This window comes from Pteropus vampyrus, unplaced genomic scaffold (assembly GCF_000151845.1).
Source record: "Pteropus vampyrus isolate Shadow unplaced genomic scaffold, Pvam_2.0 Scaffold20, whole genome shotgun sequence".
Lineage (NCBI taxonomy): Eukaryota > Metazoa > Chordata > Mammalia > Chiroptera > Pteropodidae > Pteropus > Pteropus vampyrus.
Window position 1 is genome coordinate 12,174,446 of NW_011888801.1, and position 26,349 is coordinate 12,200,794.

The 26,349-nt window shown below is 52.0% G+C and overlaps 1 protein-coding gene across 7 annotated transcripts in view; it reads left to right on the forward strand.

Moving 5' to 3' along the window:
* Positions 1-26,349, forward strand: part of LDB3 (LIM domain binding 3) — a 62,790-nt gene that overhangs the window by 16,728 nt on the left and 19,713 nt on the right. Inside the window, exons 4-8 of one of the 7 annotated variants that reach the window (XM_011355356.2) lie at positions 654-676; positions 1,728-1,931; positions 6,720-6,889; positions 7,372-7,408; positions 22,997-23,139. In XM_011355356.2, coding sequence (XP_011353658.1) covers positions 654-676; positions 1,728-1,931; positions 6,720-6,889; positions 7,372-7,408; positions 22,997-23,139 — 577 coding nt within the window. Of the gene's footprint in view, positions 1-653; positions 677-1,727; positions 1,932-6,719; positions 6,890-7,371; positions 7,409-13,426; positions 14,093-19,679; positions 19,863-22,996; positions 23,140-26,349 lie in introns of those variants that run through there. The other 6 variants (XM_011355360.2, XM_011355353.1, XM_011355354.2 and 3 more) reach the window with 6 other exon arrangements.

Consider the following 26,349-nt stretch of genomic DNA (forward strand, 5'->3'; position numbering starts at 1 on the left):
CTGAGAGCTTTCTTGCAATAAACCTCAGACCCACACTTCTTTGTTGCCTATCCACAGGGCCTTTAGGACTGGTCACCAGGGAGTGCACAGACCCCCTATCCCCTGTGCCCCAGGAGGTGTAACCACAGCTGCCTGCCCCTCCTCCGAGAGGGAGAGCAGGTCCTGTGGGCTGTGGGTAAGCCGGCCACACATACACACCCAGCACCACTGCAACTCCTGCTCAGGTTGCAGAACTCTCAGAGCTGCCCCCATTAAACAGGGGTAAGTGCAGAGCTGCTGTCTGGCCAGGAAGTACTTAGGGGCAGCCGTAGCTGGTCCTGTCTCCATCTCCAGCTTCTTCTCCTAGAGTCTACAGCTAGGTTGTATGTGGGGGATTCATATACATGAGTGTCCATAAAGATGGACAAACAAACTTTTCTTCTTAGCCAAACTTTGGGTACTGGGGACCTACCGAGGGGGAATCGCTGCTGTAGGCATCTCTGACCCAAACCAAGAGACCATGACCCAATTCTGAATTCTTCACCTCCTTCCTATGCACTCTCCTCAACCAGCGCCTGACTCGGCTGCCTCTGCCTCCACAATGCCAGTCTGAGGACAGTCCCCCTAGCAGGAGCCTCACTCTGATAGCCCTGTCTTCTTTCTCTCCTCCTCAGGTGGTAGCCAACTCTCCAGCCAAGTTAGTATCCAAGGAAAGCATGTGTGTGTGCTTGCGTGCATATTCTAGCATGCGTCTGTGTGTCTGTCCATCTGGACAGTGTGTGCCTGTCAGCATGTGTACGTGTGTATGCATGTGTGAAAGGGGGTGCATTTGTGTTCCTGAGTGAGCCTGCATGTGTGTGAAGCTGCGAATATGGAGTGGAGGAGTTGGGGAGGGATCCTAGGCCTCTATCTGATACCCTCGCCATTCCGTTGTTTCCCAATTTCCTGCTGCAGCTGCTTAACACCAGCAGGCTGGCTCTGGTGGGCGGTGGGTGGAATGCTGTGCTGACGCGGGGTTCTGTGTGAACCTGAAGACATTTCTGTCCTTGTGGGACCCCTCAGAAGGGCCGTGCCTAACCTCGTCTTTGTCCCGGTGAGCACACCTGCCTGTTGGAGGGGAAAGCCCCGATGGGTAGAGACTGATGGGCCACAAAGCAAGTTGGACATGATGGGGCCTGAGCAGCCTGAGCCCTGCTGAGTGGAAGAAACACATGCACTGAAGCATCTGGAGGAGCAGAACCCCCCAGCCACGGGGGCAGCCTATAGGATGAGCCCCTTGGTTGAGGAACGAATCTCAAAATCCCAGTAGGGTTGCTTTTCGCCTTTTGTGCGTCCTGGACTCCGTTTGGGCTGCTGCTGCCTGTCACGTGTAACCCAGCTCCTGTACCCCCAACCCCACTCCCCAACCCTTTTTGACTCTGCTTCCCAGTTGGTGTGGTGAGAGAGCTTTCAATGCCTGACGCCCCCTGCTGATCCTGGACGGTAGCTCAGGCTGAGCCGGGGCCTCCAGGGATCTGGAAAAACCCAGATGGGCAAGAAAAACCTGCAAAGGGCTTTGGGGAGGGTGCCGAGGATTTTCCTGACCAGACCCAGCCCAGCTACAGTTGGGGGGGCCTGGGATCAGACTTTGGGAGATCTCTCTCGACACCCTCCGCCACCAGCCCCCCATGTAATATCACCTGTTGCCCTTTTCTCCTTCCACTTCCCTCCTCGCTACTCCCTCTGCTCCCCCTGCTCCCCTCCCCCAGCGCCGATTACCAGGAACGCTTCAACCCCAACGCCCTGAAGGACTCGGCCCTGTCCACCCACAAGCCCATCGAGGTGAAGGGGCTGGGCGGCAAGGCCACCATCATCCATGCGCAGTATAACACGCCCATCAGCATGTACTCCCAAGACGCCATCATGGACGCCATCGCTGGGCAGGCCCAGGCCCAGGGCAGTGACTTCAGTGGGTAAGCGTCTTCCTTCATCCTCGGTTGCTCACGGCTCACCAACTCCGCCACCAGCCCGGCCTCACCCCCCGCGGAGGCTGAGGGCACCAGGCCGCTGGGCTACATCAGAGACTTAAGGCATCGGAACCCGCTTTCTTCCCTCGCCTTCAGCCTCCTGGGCATGAGCCAGCCTCTGTCCATACCTTCCAGAACATAATGTTCTCTCTTCAGAATCAAACGCATGGTCAGCTTTGGGTGAAGGGTGGAGAAATGCAGAATATGGTGGTTCCTCCAAGTGCCTGTCAGAGCCTCTGCATTTTCCCCCTGGCTCCATGCTGGGAATGGTTTAAAAAGAGACTTCTGAAATCCTGTTATGGGGGAAGAGTGGGGTGGTATTCTGGATATCGCAGTCTTCTCATAAGCCTTTCTTTGGGGGGAAGTTCCTGCGTTCTTCCACTGATGAGAGCAATTCAAATTTGTGACTGGGTTTCTTGTTTGGGAAGGGGGCTCCAGAGCAACCATCCAGGGTGTTGTTGGCATTTACCCCACTTTAGAACCTGGGGTGCTGCCAAAGACTAGGCACTCACCTCCTCCTGTTTGCCCCAGGGCAGTGGGACTGAGGACATCCTTGGTTTCTGGAATTTGCCTGTTACAGATGGTTGAGGACTAAATAGGGAAAGATTTGGCTGAAGATCATCTGTGAATGCTAATAGTGCGAACATTAATGGGGACCTCTTCCTCTTCGTGTCTTTCTGTTTTAGTTTCTCTCTCTCTCCGTATGTCTTTGTTTGTGCCTGTCTCTGTCACTCTGTATGCTGTCTCTCTGTCTTTGTCTCTCTGTCTCTGTCTTTCTGTTGTCTCTCTCTTCCTTTCTCACACACACACACACACACACACACACACACACAGAGTCTCTCACTGTTTTCTACTTGGGAATACCATTAGTGTTGACTTTCAGAACTACCTCTTTGGATGACATCTTATCCCTGAGTCAGTATCTCCAGTAACTCAAGGCAAGAAAACTTGAAAAGATAGTTGTACCTTTTTTCCGAAGCTAAGGAAAACATGTTTTAAAAAGAATCAAGGGGTTAAAAAGTCCCAGAAAGTTCCTATAGCATTTGGCCTTTCCAGAACTGAGCCCTTATGGCCACGATGTGCATGTGGTTTATAGGGGGAAGCTCCAGAGGCCAAAAGATGAAAGGTTATGTGGACTTCAGGGCTATCCTAGTCCCAGGAAGCCTGGCCCTCTCAGGCATGCAGTTCTTCCTTTGGACCACTAGGGGACAGAGGTTACTTGCCTTGGAGCCCTGGATCTCAAACTGGCCAGGCTCACGGCTGCAGCTCTTAGCAGAACTAGACACGATGTTCATTTATTTAATTCTGTCATTCAAAATAGAATATATGACCATGCAAGTTTAAAAACACAACCCTTATCTCATGTGTACCAAGAAAAACAAGGCTGCCTGAATAAGCCAAAGAGCTAATAGGGATTTCCTGCTAACATTTGTTTGCCACAGAATGTAACAAGTATGTCCTTGATGTGCTCCTAAAAGTGGTCACCAAAGGGAAGGTCAGTGGAAGATAATGGAAGAACTGCTCTTCACTTTCTATTTTCTGCACCTTTGGAAAAGACTATTATCATTTGGTTTTGCCACTAAGCAACCTGAGATTTTTTTAACATGATGCACCATTGATCTAATCTAGTCTTCTCAAAGGACCTTTGCTATCTCCTGCCTGTCCTCTCCCCTCCCCTCCTTTATCCTCCCCTCCCCTTCCTTTCCCTTTCCCTGCAATCCTGGGGAGCAACATGCTTTCCCCTTTCTTCTAACTCAGCCCTGCTAGACTGGTGCTGTGTGGTACCTGTGGGTAAGAGCTGCCTCTCTCTGCCATAAGGTGCTCCGTTTCTGCTGTTAATTTCCATGATTCCTTCCTCACTGACAGTTTTCTTTTTGTCTCTCTTTCTTCCTCTTTCATCCACTCCACTCCCATAACTCATTTCTGATCCTAACCCTGCTCCCTTGTGTGTGCGCCACCCCTCTGCCATCCCTTGATGGACACGCACTCCCTGCTGGGCTTTCTTCTGCTTGGCAGGGCATCGCCACTGGCGTAAGTAGACCCCACAGCGTCTGTTCCGTTGTCTGTCTGTCTAGTTGTGGGATGGTGTGTGGGTTTGGTGGGATGTGTTTGAGGACAGTGCCTTTGCGTTCTTCCTTATACCCACCTAACAGCCAGATGGCATGCCCTGCAGCTTATACAGGCTTGTCTTTTGGGGTTTGCCCCAAATAATGTCACTATGGACACAGATGAGAGTAATAACACTCGTGTTGACACCCCAAGGCTGGAGTGTTCTTGCCGTGCTTTGCGGGTGTTTCCTCCAGCCTTTTCTGTCTGTACTGGGACAGTGTAGACCTGAATGTCAACATCCACACTGGGCCATTATTCAAGGGAGAGGGTGATAAGGAGGCCTCTTAGAGGCCACTACCCGGAATCCTCATGGAAGATGGATCTGGAAGAGCTTGTGCTTGCTAAGACCACCCAAGGGAGGCAAAAGATGTGTCAGATATGGGGGCAGTGTACAGTGAAGTAAATGTCTCAAGGTGACCTTGATGTGGTGACCATGGAGTGGTTTTGGTGGCAAGAAGACCATGCTGGAAGCAGCTCCAGAGAATGGCCTCGGACCCAGGGTCCCAGAATTGTTCCACCCTCTTTCTGTACATATTCTCCCTGAGCCCCAGAATCTTAAAAAAAGCACAGCAGTTCTTTCTTTGGACTCCCAATCTCTGTTGTGGCAGCACCAGTCCCTGGTTTTTGCACAGTGTGGTGGAAAATGAACCAATAATGTGAAGCCCAAGGGACTCACTCTTGGCAGCTTTCTGGAGCCCGGGGAAGGACAGGGCAGCACCTCCAGGGCATGTTCCAAGGAAATGGCAGTAAACACCTTCTGTCTGTTTTCTGGACCACAAAGCTCAGTGTAGGCAGACTCACAGGCAGGGCCTGGGCTTGAGTCTACATCTTGCCTCACCCACAGCACAGGCCACACTTCCTCCAAGTAGGCCAGGAAGTCCTGGTTGTTTCTTCCCATTGCCCATCTCACCCAAAGACAGTAGGTCCAGCATCTGCTTTGGGAATCCTTGGGAGACTTCCCTGTGCCAGAAATGCCCTCCCTCAGTGAGATCCTACCCACTCCTCTGCTCCTGGGTAACCCCAGGCTCCTTCCTGCCTGGACCCCAGACAGATCTGTTGGTTTTTCCCATGAGGTCTCAACCACAGGCTGCCAGTACCTGTAGCTCTTGGGCCAGGGCATTGCCTTCAGGGAAGTAGGGGCAGCTCTGCTGTACCCAGCTTTCATCACCTTTTGTCGCCTTTCTCCACCTTTGCTGTCATAGCCCACCCTGAGCCAGACACAGAGCACCAATCCTGAGAGACTCCAGTCCTGGGAAACTAGGTCAATGCTTCCATCCAGCTCTTTGCAGAGAGGGTAGAAGACATGGGCACTGAGGAAGCCCCTCCCCCATCCAGCCAGTCCTGGGTAGGGAGCAGGTAGAAGCAGCCATAGAGGCAGGCAAGGAATGCTGGAAAGAATGAGTGTCTAGGCTGCGCCAAGTCTGCAGGCACAGAGCCTCTGGGGTGTACAAGGCTCCAGTGGGCAGAAGTGGCTTTTCTGAGCCCTTGTCACTACAGAGGGTCTGATAGAAAGGCCACTGGGCTGGGAGCTGGGATGCCTGGATTCTAATTCAGTGGGGTCCCTGTATGCTGTAATCAGCCAACCTTGTGGGACCTCGTTTTCAGCATATGTAAGAGGAGAGGGCTGGGCCGCTGACCCACAGGCTGGGGAGACGGGCTATTCTTACTGTGAACTCCACCTGAGTCCATCCTGACTCCTGACAGGGTAGCTGGGCGTCCTGCATCCTCCAGCCCTCGCTGGCCAGGGTGAGTGGGCTGGGATATATAAAAGCTTTAGATAGAGCCTCCTTGCAGTCTGAGCTGGGTTGGGAGGCACTGGACCCAAGGGGCTCTGGGTTCTCTTCTGGCTCTGATCTAGGATTCATTCATTCAACTAAGTTTTGAGCACCTATTATGTGCCAGACCCGGGGATTCTAAAAGGTCACCAGGCCCCCCTCAATAGGCTAGGGCAGAGACCAAATTACCCTCCTGCATCTCTACTCTCAGCTCCCCCAGGCCAGAATTCCCTTGTCTGCAAGCGATCCTGGCTGTGTGGGCTTGTTGCCCAATTCCTCACACCAGCCCCCCGACCGTGCCTGCCTGGTTGTAGCTGAGCGGGAGTCCCCAGTCCTCTTCTAGAGCAGTCACAGCATTGGCAGCTTCTGTTTGGATCCAAAGGTGTGAGGAGGACAAGGAATTGCCTTAAGGAGTCTCTGGGTCCCCCAAATGGCCTGTCATCACATAGCCCCAAACTCAGGACCTGCTCAGGGAGAGGGAAATTACTTCGAGAAGATAAGTTCTGCCTCCTTTCTCCTTAAAGGAGATCTGGCCCCTGAGACGGGGCGGTGGGTATCTTCAGTCCTACGTCTGAGTTAGTATGGCAAGAGGGATCTCAGCTTCCTAATCCTTCATAAGAGAAATCACTGTCCCACTGTGACCACCATGAGCACTGAGGACCCAGCCAAGCCCTTGCCCCAGGTTCTCAGATGGCAGTGGGTAAAGGGCATGGTGGGTTCGGACAAATAGGGGCCGTCATGGGAATGGGAGTGCAAGGAGTGCCAGAGGGAAGCAACATGGGGAGAACGCGAGGGATAGGGAGCAGGGTTCCAGAGTAGCCCTCGCCCACAGCCTTTTTCTGCATTGCAGGAGCCTTCCTGTTAAAGATCTTACTGTAGACAGCGCCTCTCCTGTGTATCAGGCTGTGATTAAGAACCAGAACAAGCCGGAAGATGAGGCTGATGAGTGGGCCCGCCGCTCCTCCAACCTGCAGTCTCGCTCCTTCCGTATCCTGGCCCAGATGACAGGGACAGAATACAGTAAGTGAGGGCTGTGGCAAGGTGGGGGCAAAAAGGAAAGATGCTGAGAGATCACACTCCCACAGAAGCTAGGGAATCAAGTCCTCCTACCCTTTAAGATGTGCTGGCCTTGACAAATATCAGCCTGCTGAGCCCCTCCTGGGCCCCTGGGGCAAGCAAATGACATCTGCCTTCTTCTGCTCAGTTCTCTGACCCAACAGCAGGCAGCAGTCTTGCCACGGGGATTCCAGGTGAAATTACTGCCCAGAGCTGGGGTAAGAGGACGTCTCAGGACATACCTTTGACCACTCCCACCCAACTGCACCATTTCCTCTCATGTCCCCTTTCTCTGCCCAGCACACAGCCTTTCCCTTCCTAGTTTACAGACTAGGGAGCAGTAACTGTTCAGTTATTAGTGGGTACTCAGTGTCCACAGAGCTCTAGCGACTTTTCTTCCTTTTGTTCCTTGTGATTCCTCCTGACCAACAACTTTCTACCCACAGTGCAAGACCCTGATGAAGAAGCTTTGCGAAGGTCAAGGTAAGTGCCTGGACTCAGGCTCTGTGGCCTTGCCCCTCCTAACCCCATCCCTCTCCGGGCAGCCCCAGGTAACATGACTTATGGAAGGATAAGTCTCAAGTTCATGTATTTGGGAACTCCTTGCCCCTAAAGCGCTCAGGCAGATGCTGGCTTGAGGCATCTGTCCTGGGTCAGTGAGGTGCCTGGAGCTGAGTTTCTATCCCTTGGGCCCAGGCTGCAAGAGTTAGGACTCTGGGCTCTCTCGGCTCTGTCCCTGGGCAGGGGGCAGGGCTGCTTTGGCCTTTGCTGGGCTTTTGAGAACAAGGGCATCTCTCCCTGTGAAGGCACCGGCCCAGCTACCTTGCCTGCGTACCCTATGAGTCTAGAGGATAGGTGCTGGGAAGTAGGCACATGGAGGGCTGTACTGGGCACGGTGCCTGACTCCTGGACTCAGCTGTCCAGATATTGAGATATTAGTTTCATAAATTGCTAAAAGCACAACAGCTGCTGCAAGGAAGGACAAGTCCTGGGCATGAGAAGGGACTTGTACAGGACTAGGTATCTCAAGTTCAAGGCATGGTCTCTGCAACACTGGCAGGCCTAAGGCCACAGCCACTAACCCTGCCACCTGCAGCTTGTCAGGTGCTCATCGACCTGGGCATGAGGGGGGCACGCTGCCCTGGAACCCATTGGAACCCACTAGGGCTTTCCATGGTGAGGCATGGAGCCTAGTGTGATTATGCTTATACTTCTGGAGGCAAACGTGTCATCTGCATGTTCTTCCTGGGAGTATCTGCCTTGGGTCAGTGCGTTCTGTGGTGGCCTCTGTGTGAGGCTGGGGCTCAGAGGCACTCTTCCACTGTGGGCCAAGCTTTCTGTACTTGCTAACCTGTGTGCTGTGGCCACAGGACTGTGTGGAGAGTGGGACTCTAGGGCCACCTGGAGTTGATGTGGATTTTCTTTTCGAACCTGTATTTTTGCCAACCCAAATTGCTCTCAAATTGCTTCCACTCTTTGGCTGGAGCTTCCAAGTCTAAAGTGTGGTCCTCCCAGGCCTGTTAACGATGGCATGCAGTTCCAGTAACAATTCTTAACCTGTCAGTGCCTGCAATGTGTCTATATGCGCCTGAAATGAGATGATGTTTGATTTAGCTCAAAAGTTAGTCTCTAGCTATTTTAAGTGTGACTGAGCTGTCAGCTCTCCCCTCTCCTATGCTCCACAGCTCCTGCGTGCTATTTCCATGTTTGTCCCACCTCCCCTTTGAAGCCACCCACGTAGATGCTCTAGGGAGCCATGTAGCCTTACTGAAGATTTGATAGAGGGCCTTTACAGCACACACCCCGCAGCAAACAACTTAAAAGTTCCCAGGTTCCTTCTATCAAGAAGCCAGCAGGGGCGTTTTCTCTCCCTCTCACAGGGCAACCTTGACTCTCCAGCCCCATCGACCCTCCTGTATACTTCTGGTCACTTTATGTTCCTCTGGCCAGATCACTCTAAGCTTGCACCTTGTTAACCGGCCACTGTTTAGAAGGCTGGAGGGTACTGGTGGAGGTAGATTATAGGGAACTTCTGTCTTTTATATTTCTCCTGGAATATTTGCAGGCACTGCAAAGTTATTGAGTGAGTATAAGGGTGGTCCTCAGGCCTTGTCATTGGTCTCCCCCTTCCCAGCATCTGCTGGGGCTTGTTCTACCTGGTCCTGTAGAAGTGGGGAGGTTAGTCCTTCTCCCTGGGGCCTAATTTCGCATGAGCTTGGTTCAGTCCCCAGCAGAAGGCAGGGGGACTAAGAACTCTGTCACAGGCCTTGGAGTCTCTCCCCTGGCTATTGTAGGATTCTGTTGTAGGGAAATCTGGAAAGAGAGCCAATGAGGAGGCTCCAGCCTGCTTCTTCCCTCGGTCACAGATCCCCACCCAAGAAAGCAGCTTCTCCCCACTGTGCCATCATCAGCCCCTCCCTCTGGGGTCCCTGCTGTGCAGTGAAGGCTCTGAATTTATGCCCAAGACTGGAGGGGCATAAGCTTCCTGCTCCACTCCCTTTTCCTGACTTTAATTTCTGGAGGTTCGTCTTCATAGCCTCCCTCCAAATGCCCATACTTCCCATGGCAATGGGAGGAGGGTGGGCTTTTCCATTTCACAACAGTCCAAGCAGCCTGTGGATGTGGGTAGGGGGGTGCATCAGCTGCAGCAGTTCAACTCTGTGATTCAAGCCCAAAGTAGTGACTGTGGCTACTGGTTACAGCTGGGGCACCAGGCTTACCCGAGTGGCCATCAGAGCAGAAAGGGAACTCTGGGGTCAGGGGTCTTGCTCCCCAAGAGGGCTGAGCCCCGCTTCCATCTGTCCCTACTCTCAAATTGGCAGCTGCACCCCGAGACCCACTGACCCATTTTCTTAGCTGAAGGCAGTCACAGCCTTTTCCTTTTCCTCCCAATTCAGTGGTTCAGCAAGGAGTCTAAGGGTCTCTTAAGAAGTCTAAGTCTCCCCAGGGGGGTTTCACGCTTCCAAGTTGCTTACTAGAGGAGAGCCTGAGTTTGCCAAACCCTGGAGCCCAGTAGCCTATGCACAGTGACAGCCTATACAGGCTTGCACGCATGCAAAGGTGCTTTCTCCTTCCTGCTCCTGTGTGTTGGGAAAGCTGGCAGGAATGCCACGTGAGTGGCACTGGTGGCTCAAGGGCAAGTGTAAGTCTGCATGTCAGAGAACCTTGCAAACTCTCCCTTTACCTGTTGTTGCTTGGCCTTGAGGGTCTGTCCCCTGCAGAGTCCCAGAACAGCTCACAGCCCTCCCCTCCCCTCCCCTCCCCTCTTCTCTGCGCCATGGCTTCCTATGTTCTGACAATATCTCTGGTATGTGGTAGCAGGTAGCTTCCCTGTGAGGCTCCAATGCCCACCTACTGGCCAGTCCAAGGCAGAACTTAATCTCCAGGGACCCTATCTTTACAGGTGAGGCAGGGTGGACCCCTGAACAGCCCAGGCATCAGTTGCAGCTTTGGCTCCCTTCCCAGGAAAGACCCAGCAGCTTAGCAAACTGCCCAGGTGGACTTAAACGTTAGCCACCTGCCAGCTTCCACATGGGACCTGCTCTAGCTGGTGCAGGTAATGCTGTGGCTCCCAGCCTCCTCTGAAGTAGCAGAGCACAAATAGTGCCTCCATCCAGATGCTGAGCCTCTAATCTCAGGGAAGTCACTATAGCTTCCCTTTGACTTTGGGAAGGCATGCTGGTGCTCTTATGGTTTGGAAGATTGGGTCCACGTGGAGCAGCCCTGATGAGGCTCAGAGTAGGAACAAATCTAGCTTAGTTCTAGGTAGGGCTTGGATCTGTGAGGCATCTGGACACCACTGCTCATGCATAACCATCCTGGAGGACCTTAATGTGTAGCCCAGGTGTCCCCTGGCCCCTATCTGTGGCGCAATTATCTTTAAGTGTGTTTACCTGATGCTCACTAAGTAAAGAATCTTCATCTCTCTGAGTCCCCAAGTGTTAAGGAACAAAGTTTATTTTAGTGACAAGTTCACAGAGGAGTTGAAGATGAAAGTTGCCTTGCATACCCCTCCGCAAACAACATAAAAACCCTCCCAAGTCCCTTCTCCATTGTGCAACCACCTAAGATTCTTTTTCCTCTCCTCACCCCACTTCTCTTGCAACAAAACACAGGACTCACTGGTTCCTCCCTCCTCTCCCTGTAATGTCTTCTTCCCTCCCTGTGCACATTCAGCTCTCTCCATGCTCACACGGCTGACCATGAGGGGCCACACAGCTCAGGGCCCTTCCTCAAAGGGAATCCTCGTGAGGAGCAGTGAACAGCTATTGGTAACAAAAGTTACCTGTGTTTTGTGGATTTTTTGTCCTTGATGTTCTGGCAGTCTGGCAAGTTTGAAAACCACATCTGGAGAGGTGTTCCCTGAGCAGCCGTTGTGGATGTCCTGGGGTGTCTCTCCCTTTCTCTCTTTTCCCTTCTCTCCTCTTCCTTCCTCTCTTTGCTCCTCTCTCTGGCTGGCTATGAATTTCCAAACAGCTCCAAGCAGAGCAGGTTCACTAGACTTTCAGTCTCTGTCCTGTCACTGAGCATTGATGACAAAGGCTGCAGAGCCGGCTAGACAAAGTGGCTGCGCCTGTGTCCTGGATGGTCTCTCTGGGATGGTCGATTGTCTGTAGTGCTGTCAGCAGGACTGTGTGGGCCCTGCCATAGGGCCTCTGCTTGTGCTGTCTTTGCCCCTTCTCCCTGACCTCGGAGAGGCAGGTAGTGAAAGATGGTTCTGATGCCGTTTCCGTGTGTCTTTAGGTCATTCACGATGTCTCTGGGCCTTGGCTTCCTCTTGATACTAAGAAAGTTTGGACTCAACTAGTGGTTTTCAAATATGTTATCAGTGAGCCCCTTGTGTCAAACAGAATCCTACACAGACCCAATATGCAGGACTCAAAATGTGTGTGTGTATGTGAGAGGCTGGAGGGGAGGTCTACCAGGTAATGCACATGTGGGAAGGTGGACAGATTTAAATGTGGGGACATGAGATTGTTACCATGGAGAAATGCGAGACCAGCACTGCCCCATCCTCTGATTTTTAAAGGCATAAAGCTGATCTGCCTGATTTTTATATGCTGACCATTTATTATAGTCTTCATTTTTAGATAATTGCAGATTGGCATGTAATTGAAAGAAATAATACAGAGAGATCCTATGTACCTTTTACCCCCAATGGTATTCTCTTGCAAAACTACAGTACTATCTCACAGACAAGTTGTTGACATTGATACTGTCAAATGCAGAATATTTCCATCATCCTGAGCATTTCTCCATGTTGCCCTTCTATAGCCGTACCCGCCTCCCTACCACGCACCCTCTCCCCAGCCTGTGGCAACCACTAATGTTATCTGTTCTCTGTTTCTATAATTTTGTCATTCCAAGAAAGTCGTATAAATAGAATCATAAAGCCTATGACCTTGTGGAGTCAAATTTTTCAGTCAGCCTAATTCCTTGGGGATTCACCCAAGTTGTTGAGTGTACCAATGGTTCATTTGTGTCTTTTTATTCCTAAGTAATATTCCATGGTCTGGATGTAGTAACTAATTTTTAAAATGAGTTTTAAACACTGTCCAGGTTGAATACATGTTATTTGTGGCTGGATGTGACCGCCGGGCCGCCAGTGTGCACCTCTGGTCTAGAGGATGTTAGAAGCCTCTCCAGCTGGGGGTGGGGTGGGGTGGTTGGGTTTCCAGGATTCTGGGGTCGGTGTCACTGGCCTTCCCCAGGCACACCCTTTCCTCCATGTTTTCATTTCTGGCTGCTCCTTGCCTGTTTTGTCCTGTGCCCTCAGCTGAGCAGGCTGTGGGTTGAGCTCCAGAGGCCCTGCTGGTTGGAAGTGGCAGGAAGTCCTGGCCCTCTGTATGTGTGCCAGCATCTTTGTGAGTATGTATGTGCACGGTTGTACCTAGTCATGCTCAGGCCTAGAAGGGCAGGGGCAATTAATGGTGTTAGAAGGCTTCTCTCTAGGGGCAGAAAAGTGTTGGCAGAGATCAGGGCAGCACAGTGAGGTGACAGGTCTGCTCACCAAGCTTCATCACAGGGACAGGTGTTTCTCCTTCTTTATGCCCAGCTAGGAGACAGAGACCATGCTAGGCCCATCTGCCTATATAGTTCAGTCCCGAGAGGCCACAGCCAAAGCGGCCCTGCCTAGCCCTAACCATAGAGGCCAGAGAGAACCCAGAAGCCTCCCCTTTGCCTAGCCTGCCCTCAGGCCCTCTAGCTAGGCCCCTTCTCCATGGCCCCTCAGTCATTCAAGTCAGGGACTTTAGTCCCTCCATCCTGGTCCCTGGGACTCTGGTTTTGCCCCAAACCAGGCCTAATCATCTGGAAAGTGCCCCATGGATGGCAAAACCTTCCCAAGCCAAATTCCTTCCTCCCATGCCCTCTGCCCCAGCTATCAGACAGGGGAATGGTGGACACATCCCCTAACCCCTTTCTTTCTTCCTCTCTTCTCTCTGTCTCTCTGTCTCTCTCTGTCTCTCTGTTTCTCTCTCTCTCTCTCTCTCTGTGCCACAGGGAAAGGTTTGAAACGGAACGTAACAGCCCACGTTTTGCCAAATTGCGCAACTGGCACCATGGCCTTTCAGCCCAAATCCTTAATGTTAAAAGCTAAAAGGCTCTCTGGAATCCCCTCCCTTCCCCTCCTCCCACCCAGATCTGGCATGTGAGCCCCACTGTGATGCCTGAGAATGTAGACTGTGCTGGGTGCACCTTCAGTAGTTAAGTGCAGCAGTTCTCCTCTCTGCCCACCCTGGAACTGATGGCCGAAGCCCAGCCTCACATAGTACTGCACCCATCCATCCCAACCCTTCAGTGAAACCTTCACCACCTGCCAAACAGCTCAAGCCTCTGCTTCCCCGACCAAGGCCTTAGCCATAGATCAGAGAGGATGTGATGGGGTTTGTTGGCATAATACTCCAGAACCAAGGGAAACAGAACGTGCCCCTCGTTGATTTTCTACCAACCTCAGCTCCTGAGAAAGGCATCCAGGCCTAGTGCTGTCCTGGAAGGAGTCACCCATAGATCAGGGTCCTGGGCAGAGACCAACTCCCTGTCCCCACTCACTCCCTCGCTGCCCTCTGGAGCCCCAGCAGCCTGGAACGGGGCTCTCTGCAAAGGAAATGGAAACCCCAGGGTAGATGAGACAGAGGCCCCGCCTGGCTGTGGTGAAATTGGGGCATGTGCTCTCCTCTCTGTGCTGTGTGCTGGCTCCCTAGTTCTCTCCTGTACATATCAGCATGCTTGTTATGAAATAAAGAGGATTTGAAACAAACCAAACCAGCTCCAGTCACGCTGTGCCTACGTGCATACCACACAAGAGGAGCATGTCTGAGACGGGAAGAGGACAGGCACTTCCAGAAGAGGGCCGGGGCCAGTGCCCACCAAGGCTGAGAACTGGTGCAGCTCTGCTTTCCACTGATTTCCCATACCTGGGCTGCATGCTCTGGCTGGTGAATGGCTGGTGGGCAGCCTTAGTCTCCCAGTGGGCAATGTGTATCGGTGGGTACCTGAAATGTCCCCTGCCTCTGCTCCCACACCCAGCTGCAACCAGCAGGCCAAGACATTTAGTCCTCCCATCAGAAAGCAGGCCACAAGTGCCATAAGCAGGAAGGTGCTGCTTGTACTCAGCCCTGCTCAGGAGGCAAGGGAGGGGGTTGGGAAAGTACTCCTGGACTAAGGAGACAGTCACAGGGGAGCTGCTGGGGGTCCTCGGTGGGCCAGGGCCATGGCTTGGGAGAAGAGGTGGAAGATGTGCCTGGTGGAGTCTTGCTCAAGTGGTGGGAAGGCAGGAAAGACTTCCAGCTGGGTCTTGCTCCTGGCTCCCACCCACCTGTGGCCTTGTCTTTATCTTGATCATTTAGGAAGAGCCAGGCTGGCAGGCTCACATCCTCCCCACTCTCCTGTCTGCCCATCAGCCTAGTCTCTGATTATGGGAACCATCGGCTGAGAATGAGACCACTAGCACTTAGCAAATAAAGGCAAATGCTAAGGCCCATCCTTCAAGACTTCCCTGCTGCCTCTATAACTGGACTGGGCCAAAGCCTCACTCTCATTCCTGCTGCCTGGGCACAGGCTTTCTTTCTGCCTCCAGGGACCTTGACAATCCCATCTAGAAGGGCTGGCCAGGGATACTGCTCTAGCCTTCCTACCACCCACCCTGAGATGCTCCCCAAAGTCCCCTGCCAGCCTATTCCACTTTGGCCTTTTATCTCTTCCTGCTTCTAACAGTTTGACTCCAGGGCCAAGGCCAGGGCCAGGCAGGGCAAGCTGGCTGAGGGATCAACAGAGGAGATGAGGGTATGTGCTCCTGCTTACGTCTAGGCATCCTGGAGCACATCTATATTTAACTGAGCTTTTATTGAGGACTCCCAAGGACCAAGGGTTGGTTGAGGGGCCAGGGGCTGACAGACAGAGGCCCCAGGCAGTGGGTATCCTGAGGTTGGCAGAGGATCTGAGCCAATCAGTCAGAGCTCGTGGCCTAACAGTCCCCTGTCCCTGGCCCCCAGCCTGTTGGAGCGCTCTTAAAGCTCTGGAAAGCTCTTATCTGCATTTCAGCCTGCCTGGTGCTTCTTAGTGACCCTAGGTCCCTGCATGCAGCACCTCAGCGGCCCCAGGCCAGGGGTCCACATCAAGCCCTCTGGAATAAACAGGAAGGATGTCCTCATTCAGTATTCTATGTCCATGGGCATTAGTCAAGGCACCATGCCTGGCTGCTATGCATGCCAAAGAAATCAGAAAGGGCTGATGTGGCTGTGACTGACCATGGTGCAAAGTTGTTCATGGGAGGTCCAGAGACAGGGAGTGCTCCTCTGACTGAAGGATCAGAAAAGGCTTCCTAGCAGAAGGCATCTGTGTGTCTGATCTGCAAGAACAGTTAAGATTGGGGCATGTGCCATTAGGGGAGACTGGACAGCTACTCTAAGCAGGGAGAGCACAGGGGTTGATTAATCCAGTACCCAGGATTAATCATTCTGGCTGGAATGAAGGGAATGCAGAGGATGTTTTGGTTAGTAGTGGTCCAGAGCTGGAATGACAGGCTATGAGATATTGACTGTATTCTGAAGATAATGAGGGACTAGCAAAGGTTGCTGAGCACCATTCACACCGCAGCCTGTGGGGATTGCTGTGCACTGTTCTCAAGAAGTGTCATTTGCACAGACTACAATTTCAGTGGGGCCCCTGGAGTTTTCCAGTGCAGCAACCCTGCTGCAAAATGACATGGTCAAGGCTTCCCTGAGCAGTAATATTAGGCTGCAAGATGAAACATCAAGCAGGTGGATGGCAGAGTGAACAATTTCAAGACCAGCTACCTGACAGGTGTTCTGTCATCATCCAATTAACAAAGATGTTCATATTTCATTCTCTTAACTAATACAAATAATATCATCACCCCAATAATGGCATCCACCTCCCAGCACCATTAGTCACAATACCTCCACAATCACCAACAGTTCCAGCCTGAGCCCATTGACTACAAACTCCAAGAGCTAGCACCACCACCAATACCAGCCCATCCTTTCCATACATAATATCATTGCCGTCCATAAGAGCATCAACTAAGGGCTACCACAAGAGAGCAGGGGCACAAGGTTGGCATGCTTTACCTTGATGCCAGTTGGGTTGAAGGAAGAGATGGGATGAAAAGGGAACTGTAGCCAGGCTGTATTTCTCCTCTGGCCATACCCTGCCCATGCACAATTGAATATAATTGGCTTGGTTTGGTTTCTGTTTAGATATTTAAAGTGAATTATGAGTGGGGAAGGAGGCAGCTGTAGAGTAGTCCTAAACCAGGCTGGGGTGATCTTATAGGCACTGTCTTTAGGACTGAATCAGGGCCAACTAAATTCTCTGCATACTTGCTCTCTGAGACACCCTCCTTGGTTTTCGGGGGCTCATGAAACTTCTGACAGGAATTGGCCTAGACAAGATCCTTCAGGATGCCCTTCAATGCCTATCCCTACCTCCCCTAGGCCCTGGATGCTTCGTGTCTACAGACAGTGGTCCTAAATAAGATGCCACTCAGCAAGAACCCCAAGTAGCAGGCTCATGTGCATGCCCTTTGTCCTGACCCTGCAGTAGATCATGAATTTTCCTAGGGCCCACATCTAGCTCCGGTTTTATGCATCTTCCCCTTCCCCCAAAAATCCAGGGTTCATTTGGAGCCATATCTGGAGAGAGCACCAAGTAAGCTAGTCTGGCAGGGAATTGGAGCAAAAAGGACAGGCGAACCCATTTCCTATTTGTTCTGCAGAATACTGTCCTTAGCCCAGACATTTTCATCACTCATGTCCTGAGTGGTGTTCTCAGTTCCCAGAAACCCACTGGAAGCATGCACAGGGTCAAGGAGAAACAGATAAAGGAGACTGGGTGTCCTATGTCAGCCTGGGCCTTCCCAGACCATACTTGCCCACACTGTGATTAGGGTCTATCAGCTAGCTCAGCGGTATGGCTTTAGTACTTCCACCTACTTCTCTGAGGCAGCCACTTCACAGGAATAGCTTCCAGAAGCCAGGTTCTTTCATGGAGGATGAGTGAGTGGCCTCATGGAAGAGCTAGGGCCGGACACTGCTGCAGGCATGAGAACTGGGCTGCCTGAGGCCTCCTCTCTAAACTAAGCTGGGAAAGGGCTGGTCAGGACATGGCTACTGCCCTTGCTCATGCTGGATGTTTCCTACATAATCACAGAAAAGAATCGTGTTCCCTCCTATGAAGCAGTCAACCCAAACTTTGCCACTTCTCCAGCTCTCTTCTTCCAGCCTTCTCACATTTCACACCTTTCTCTGTTCTACACCTCACTGGATAGAGGAGAACAATTCAGCAAACCAGCTCACGGCTCTCTGGCATTCCTATCTGAGACAGACCTCTGTAGTACCTTCTTACAGTGTGTTTCATGGACCAGCAGCATCAGTTATCACCTAGTAGCATGTTAGAAATGTAGACTCTCAGCCCCACCCAGACCTGGACCTACAGAACCAGAAGCTTCATTTTAACAAGATTCTCAGGCGATTTACCTGCATATTAAAGTCTGAGAAGTGTTGTGGTGATTAGGGCTCACACTCTTCTCTGCCACTTGGCAGCTTTGTGATGTTTTAGCGGAGATTCAGTCTCTTTGGACCTCAGGTTTCTTATCTGTAAACTGAGGATCTTGATATCAATCATCCAGCAAGGTTGAAAAGATCAAATGAAGTAATGCTTATCCAGCTATTAGCACAAGGCCTGGCATATGGTAAGCACTCACAGAGGAAAGATTATTATTCTAATTATTTCAAATAAGAAGAGTGCCTTCTGTTGGGGAAAAAAATTTTACTTGCCTGACTGTAAAAATAAGGTTTTTTTTTTTCTCCATGAGGGGCCACTTGAGGTATTGGGTAAAGCTTCAATTCAAATGCTCCTCTGTCAGATCTTGCTGTCACTACCTATATGTTCTAAGAACTTGAGCAATTGAATTCTCTGTCCCCATTCCCTCATCTATTAAATAGAGTCACTAATATCTACATCAGAGGGCAGTTGTGAGGAACTACAGACATATGCCTGGCACATAGAGTACCAGGTCAATAAATGAATTACATAGCCTGGGGACAGCATTCCCACTTATAAGAGTCACAGTATCTTATTGCTGCTGTAGCAAGTACAAACCTTAATTCAGTGACCCAGATGAGCAAAGAATGTGCATTTCTTTTCTTTCCTATAATTTAATTTGTATTCTCTGTCCTGTTTCATAGGTGGCAAAAATCTAATCTCATCAATCCAGGCTCTGATGCTCCTGTCTTGCCTAGAGTGGTTCTGGGGAAGAGATGCTCATAGAATAACAGTATAGGTAGAGTGGGGCATACAGGCACCTGGTCCTTGACATAGTCTGCCTGCACTGGCCCACACTGGCACAGAAGTCACCTCTCTTGTTCCCAATTTCAAGGACTTTCAGATGTGCAGACACTCAGGGCCATGGCCAGGTCACTCTTGGATGTATGAGAAACCCTCTACAGCAGCTAGGGCATACGATAGCCTGGGGATCTTTGGGCTGTCGTGGATCAACCTTCCCCTTCCCCTTCACCATGGGCATAGGAGACCCTAGGGGCCTACTATCTCCCCAGGGTTTACCCAAACAAGCGATTCAGTCTTTCTGGACTTCAGAAAAGGAGCACAGCTGCCTCTATTCTTGAATCCCCCACAGCACGATGCCCCCTTTCTGGCCCAGATAACCTCAATCTGCCTGGTATGGTAGCTTTCATACATCTTCCAAATGTGTTGTCAGTGTCCTGAGTCCTTTGCAGCCCAAAGCTGAGGCTCTTACCACTCCAGAGCCTAAGCCCTTGACCCTCAAATATCTGACCTCTGCTTTTCTCAATGTATCACCCCTTCTCAAAGGCAATGTGTGCCACTGACCAAATGGGGAAAGGGAAAAGAAAAAGGAAAATAGGATGGGGAGGAACCTTGGTTGATAATTCAATCTACTTTTCCACCACACTATATTTTTGTAATACATACTCAGAAAAATTCAGAAGTACACAAAACTGGGAGTTGGGAATCTCACCAGGCTTGAGAATAATTTTGATATTACTACTATCTTCCTTATGGTCTGAACCTTTTCATCTTGGAGTCTTGGGGGTGTTCTTTCCCTGAGCCTGGGAATACACCTTCTGGAATACACCTTGCTGTTTGTAGTACTGATGGTGCCTTCTACCCAGTCTGCCTTTACTGCAGGCACTGCGCCCCAGTCCTGCAGAGGGGCCCCCTTGACCTGTTGTCTTTCTTGGTCCCACCTCATCAGCACCCCTATTGAGCATGCTCCAGTGTGCACCAGCCAGGCCACCACCCCACTGCTGCCTGCTTCTGCCCAGCTGCCTGTTGCTGCCTCTCCCAGCACAGCCTCACCGTCCCTGGCCGCAGCTGCTGCCCTTGCTGCCACCGCCTCTGCTACAGCCCCTGCCTCAAGTGCTGCAGACAGTCCAAGGTAACTGGCCCACAGATACTGGCCCTGGCTTAGTCGGGGAGGCAGGAAAGGCCTTACCCTGGGTCCATCTGTTGACAGCTGTGTCTAGCCCTCAGAAAGGCCCATCCAATGTGGTTAGGGGACCAGGGTGCCAAGGTAGGCCAAGGGTAGCACTGCTTGCTTCAGAGAGTGAAGGGGAGTGCACTGTATTGCTGAAGACAAAGGCAGGAAAATGTGCTACCCTGCCCTCCAGGGACACACACTCTAGCAAGAGAGGTAAAAGACACACACACACACACACAGTTAGATAACAAAGGGAGACTGTATGGGAAGTCTGTGTTCCTGGAACTGGAATTAAGGAGAATTAAGGATATCCCCGTGGAAAGTCAAGGAAGTCTCCACAGAAAAGGGAGCATTGACCTGGGCACAGAGGCATGTCAGATATTTAGTGACTAATTTTCCCTTGTCCCTTAGCCTTTCTCCTCTTGATGGAGAAGCATGCTAACTCCAGAGGCACTTGGTACAGTGGGATTTGAATCTCTGCTCTACTACTTACTGCCTATAATCTTCAGAAAGTGATGAAACTCTGAATCTCATTTTCCTCATCTGCTATGATGTTTAATGCAATGTTTATTTTACAGGATTGGGGTAGAAAAAGTATACATAAAATACCTAGCACATAAAATGCTCTCAAGTATTGCAAGTTACTGCTTTCCAACTTGCCTTCCTGCATACTCAGCGAAAGCAGGGTTGGGGGTGTTAGAGGGGTGCTGGGAGGTGCAGGGAAGTGGAGGGGATAAGCTGACAGGTCATTCTGGAGTGGCCAGGCAGTATAACAGGCCCAGCAGACCCAGCTCTTTCTGGGCTGAGACGAGCCATCAAGTTGGTATTAGGGTCAGAGCCAGCTTTCTCAGTCTCCCATGCTCCTCTCCCAGGGTTTTGCCAAAGGACATGCCTCTCTGAGTCAGGATGCATGGGTCCCTGGTGAAGCCTGAAGGGTACGAAGGGTGAACAGAGTGACCCACAGACCTGCTGGCTGCACCCCTACTCCTGGGGCTACACAATGATCCAGATGGTACGGAGCCAGCCCAACTTAGGCTTCAAGGGTGAGCCAGGCCAGCCTCCAGGGGTTGTTCTAGCTCAGCTTCCTTGGGGGCACTTAGCAAGTGCTTCTCCTCTGCACACCAGAATCACTTCAGGTAAAGGCACAAAGAAGAGGCTTAGAGGAGGATAAGAAATTTCTCCGTTGCTGAGTGGGAAGATGCCTCCTGGGTTTGGATGGGGGAGCGCTACATGCTGGGGTCCTGCCCAAGAGCAGACTCCCGCATCACACATCAGGCGTCTGTGTCCTGAGGCCCATGGGACTCCCTCAACAGGGTAAACCTTTCCTTCACTTTGCCCTGCAAAGAGAGATGAGGCCTGGGTGGAGGTTGGGGAACCAGAGCACTCCCAGCATCAGGCTGGAGCAGAAGGGATCAAGGGACCATACTCTGGGCCTAGCTACCTCCCTTTCTTGCATAGGGCTAGGATGGAGCTAGAGGGGGCAAGTGGAAGACAAATGGCCACCCAGCCTTTTACCGGAGCATGGCCTTAGAATTCTTGCTAGATATCTTAAGCTTCTGCTTCCTCCCCCAATATCAGTTCCTGACCCAGGACCCATAGCTCCTGGATGCTGGGAAAACACCCTCCACTGGTGGGAAAGTCTGGCTACCGACTAGGCCTTCTCTCACCACAGGGGAAGCTGGGGACCCCATGGACACTGCCTCTTCCTCTTCCATTGAGGCTCCTACTCCACTGGTCTTAACAGGGATTTATCAGAGAAGGGCAGGCAGGCCTAGGGAAGGGTGACAACGGCCTCATTTAACCAGAAACATGGCAACGTGCCAGGGCAAGTCTGCACACTGCCCAGGTCTGGGATGCTGACTGGCTGAGGCTCCTTCCACCTCCACACTGTCTTTCTGAGGAGATAAACAGTAAATAGGAGCTTGACAATAGGTTCTTAGCTCCAGGCTACCCCCTCCCAGAGCCCTAAAGAGGAAGATACTCCCTTATTCTATGACTCTGCTCAGCATGATGCACAGGCACTGGGCCCATGGGAAACAGATGCAAGGAAGGCAGGAAGCCATGGGCTGGTGAGGGTCAGTAAATTTCTAGGTGCTCACTTCTCTAGCACCTCATCAATGACCCATTTACTCTGGGTATGGTTGCATTGTCCCTGTTGGGATCTGAAAGATGCAGGGAGAGACCAGGGACATGTTCACTAGTTTTAAATGAAAAAAAAAAAAAAGGAGGTTTCACAGACAAATGAAATTGAGAAACACTGGATCAGCAAAGTTTAACATTCTGCTTAACTCCAGGAGTTCTTGGAGCCTTTAGCTCTCCAAGAGCAGAGGCCGAGTACAGCATTTCCTGAGGGCAATGAACTGGGAGACTTTTTTTCCATCTCTTTGGTTCCTCGGTCACAAGTAGGAAAAGATTGCTCTAGGCCTCTTGGCAGCTAATCCAGTGGGAAGAGGGCAACAGGAAGAATTCTATATGGAAGAGAAGTGTGTGTGTGTGTGTGTGTGTGTTGGAGGGGACTCTCCTAGCTTCCCATGAGCCCTCCCTAGAGCACTCTAGCTCAGAAACCTGAGACTTTGCAGCTACTTTTAGCAACAATAGAAAGGGGGAGGCAGAAGTAGGCGGGGAGCCAGGTGGTCTGAGGCCATGATGTGCCCCAGAGGTCAGAAGGTCAGTGGAGTGGGGCAGCTCTGACCACCTTCTTCTCTCTTCTGCCCTGACTCCTCCAGTCCCAGACCTACCCTTACGGTCTCTTCCCATGGTAGTGAAGGGTTTTCCATGCATCCTCCTGTCCAGCTGGTAGCTTTCCTCCCTCTCTCCAAGGTGGTGACATCAGCAATGGGCTGTGATTTTTGAGATATCTCTGCTGCTTTAACCAAACTCACCAGGACTCAGAAACCAAGGAGCAGCTTCCTCTCCTTTAAGATTCCAAGGAGCTTTCCTTCACAGCCTCTGGCAGCTGTTCAGGATCATCTCTGTTAGGTTTCCTCCTCACAGAGGCTCCTGAGGATTGCAGAGCCAACTGCCACGGCTTCAGGCCCCAGGGCCTGGGTGGGGCTGTCCTTCTGGCTTCTAACTCTTCCCCTTGTTTCCAGGCCCCAGGCTTCTGCCTACAGTCCCACCAATGTGACCTCTCCAGCACCTGCCGCCCATACATACAGTGAGACCCAAGCCGCCCCTGCGCCCAAGCCCCGGGTCGTCACCACTGCCAGCATTCGGCCTTCTGTCTACCAGCCAGGTGAGAAGCAGAGCGAGAGGCTGTCAGACTTGGCATGGGCTTCAACAGTTAGCCTTAAGGTCACATCCCCAGAAGGAAGGTGGTCAGTGAGGCCTTCCTTCCCCCAGTTGTGGACCAGACCTATAAAGCGTGCCTCTGGCACTGGAGAAGACAGGTGGGCAGTGCCAGGCAGGGTTGGAGCCTCCTAGCTCTTAGAAAAAGGATGCTTCCAGGGATTTTCAGGCTCGAGGTGAGGGAAGACGATTTAGAAGTAGAAGCTTATTTCTCTAAGAGTCTTGGTCTGGCTTAAGCTGGAGGACGGGCAGCTATATCAAAAATGCAGTGGGCTTTGGACAGAGCTACTGCATCAACCTGTCTGGTCTTCGATTTCCTCAGCTGAAGCAGGGTAACTGGAGGCAAGGAAAGGATAGGTGAGGCAGCAGAGTGGCCAGCACAGGGTCTGCTGGTGGCTGAGCTCAATGGCTATTTGTTCCATCCTTCTGGTCTCCATTCTTTTCAGTGCCTAGGACCCTCTTACTGGGATGAGGACTCGGCCCTATGATTCCCTCTTTCCTAGCCAGTGTTAGGCCTGCTTCCCAAAGTCCCAGGGCAAGTCTCAGGCTGGCTTGTACCCTACCTTCCTCTGCCTGTCCTTGCTCAGTAAACCTAGGGGCTCTTTAGCAGGGATTTTCCAAAGCTGGAGGAAGGTCCCCTGTACCCTGACCTATAGGATGTACCCACAGGAGGGCTCCTGGCATCCAGGCCCTGAGTGCTAATATCACCATTTACCCTCTCTTTCCTACTGGATTCTGACTGTGAATTCCCAAAGGTTAGGGCTATGGCATATTGTCTCCACTATCCCCAGCACCTGACTCTGGTCTGGCACAGAGGAGCTGCCCTGTAGAGAGATAAATAGAAACAAATGAATAAATGCTGGTGAGAATCACAAGTGTCCCTCCACTTGCAATGGGGAGTAGGGAGTGGGAAAGTGAGGAAGTTAATGTCTTGTTTGGGAAAAAATGAGGTAGCTAATTCTAAGGGAGCAAGAAGGAGCCTTCTTTGTGTCATGAAAGAGAGTGAATAAAGGACCATAAAGTCTGGACTCTGGAGCATGTCTTGTTAGGGAAATTGAGAAACCCAGTGAGTATTCTCACTGTGGCAGGAGAGCAAGGGAGACAAGACAGGGACTGAATCAGGAAGGGCCTTGCTTGGGGAACTTGACCTGTGTAGGGTAGAATTGTCCCATAAGCCCTCGGTTTACAGAACTCACTGACAGCAGCGTTAAGTGTGGGCAGTAGAAGGGGACTCCCTGCTAAGGCTTGCTCTGTTCTCTAAGGCAAAGTACTTCATTTTCTGTACCAGAATTTCCTCCTTTGAAAGATAGTCATGATACTGTGTAAGCTTTGTGTTCTGAAGATGAAATGAAGCACCTAGCTCAGTGCTGGGAACACAGGAGGTGCCCTTCTTTGTCCTTCAGAGGCAGAGTCACAAAGCTCTCAGGTTAAAAATGCACAGGATTAGGTAACAATTTGGAACGGACTGCAATGGTGAAAAATCTTAAATGGAGCTGAAGGAAGCGGCTGTCCTGCGCAGATGGGGAACACCAGAGGGAAAGTGGAAAGGAGTCTGGAGGAGCAGCGGCGAGTGGAGATGAGGCTGGGGTGGAGGGGACCTGGAGGGCATATCCGTCCCGACCCCGAGTAGGGCTCTCCTCCTAGGCAGGTCCTTCTGGGCACCTTCCGGGGCGGGCCCCGGGCTTCGGCGCCCCCGCCCCGGCCCTGGGTTCTTTTCCGAAGGTCCTCCAGGGGACAGCACGGCTCCGGGGGCGCGCACTGCCTGGCCCGCGCAGCGCCCCTTCCCTCCTCCTTCCCGGGCTGTGCCCCAAGCGGGCGAGACGTGCTGGAGCCCAGGCCTCCGCGGCGTTCCCAGGCCGGGCAGACGTTAACTCATTCCTGCCTGGAGGTTAGGAGGCGGCCTGCCTCCATCCCATCACCCGGGGGACAGATCCGGGGGGGATCCGGGGGCGGCTGGCAGGCAGCCTGGGGAGAAGTGAGTAACGTGGGCCCGAGCCCCCTCCTCTCTTCTGCCGATCCCAACCCCGGAGCGGGAGCGCCCCGGCGCGGCCGCAGCTCCCCGCGGGGTCTCCTCCGGGCTGAGGGTGTTCACAGCCCAGATCTTATCGCTGGCGCCGGGGCTGGGCTGCCGCTCCCCAGAGCACCTGGGGCCCGGGAGTGGGTTGGGCGGCAGAGGCCCGGGCTAGGGAAGGCCATGTCGGCCCGCGGGCCGGGCAGGGCCCGGGCACTCGCCAGAAGTCAGGCCCAACCTGCAGTGAGTCAGAAATCACCTTGTTTAATTACACATTCCCGAGGCCGCCGAGTGCGATAGAGGCCTTTTGAACTTGCCAATTAGAGATGAAATATCACCTTCTAATTTGGACGAACTGAATTCTGTCACGAAGAAATAGCAACAGCCCGGGGCTCCGAGACAGAATATCAAGTCTCTCCCGGCACGTCGGGGGTGGCGCAGCGAGCCGGGCCGAAGGATGCAGATGGAAGGGGCCCGGGAAGCAACTGCTCCCTTCGCCCTCCCCCCTCTCCTGGAATGTGGGAACGCGATGGGGGAGGGGAGCTTCCTGGCGGTGCCTTGAGGAAGAGAAGGCCCCCGGCTCTGGATGGGTGTAGGCCTGCGCAAGGAAGCGGCCAAACCTAGGTCCAGATTCTGGCCTGCTCCTTACTACTGAGACCTTGTGTTGTAGGGGCTTAGAAAAGGAGGTTGAATCAAGAAGTCTGGAGGAGGGAAGAGGTATCTGCCAGGTAGAGGAACTAGGGTTATGTATTGCTGGAGGGAGGCAGGAAAAGTAGACAAGGGTGTGATTTGGAAGGGGCTTGTTTTGCTGCCTAGGGCGTGGTTAAGGGGTGGGAGGGATCTGGCGTTGAATCCCAAGGCCAGAGCTCCAGTTCAGCCAAGTAGTTCACTAGCTCAAAGACTTTGAGTTAGTCAGTCACTTAAGCTCTCCAAGCCTCAGTTCCTCCTCTATAAAATGGATTTCATAATATTATCTGCCTCATTGGATTGCACCGAGTGATACATGAAATAATGAACATAAAGGGCTTGGCATGTGGAAACAGTTGGTACTTGGTAGCTACTGTTCTGATTAGGACAGCACTAACCAATAAAAATAAATTTTCTAGTGGCCATGTTTGAAAGAAAAGTAAAATGAAGCAGGTGAAA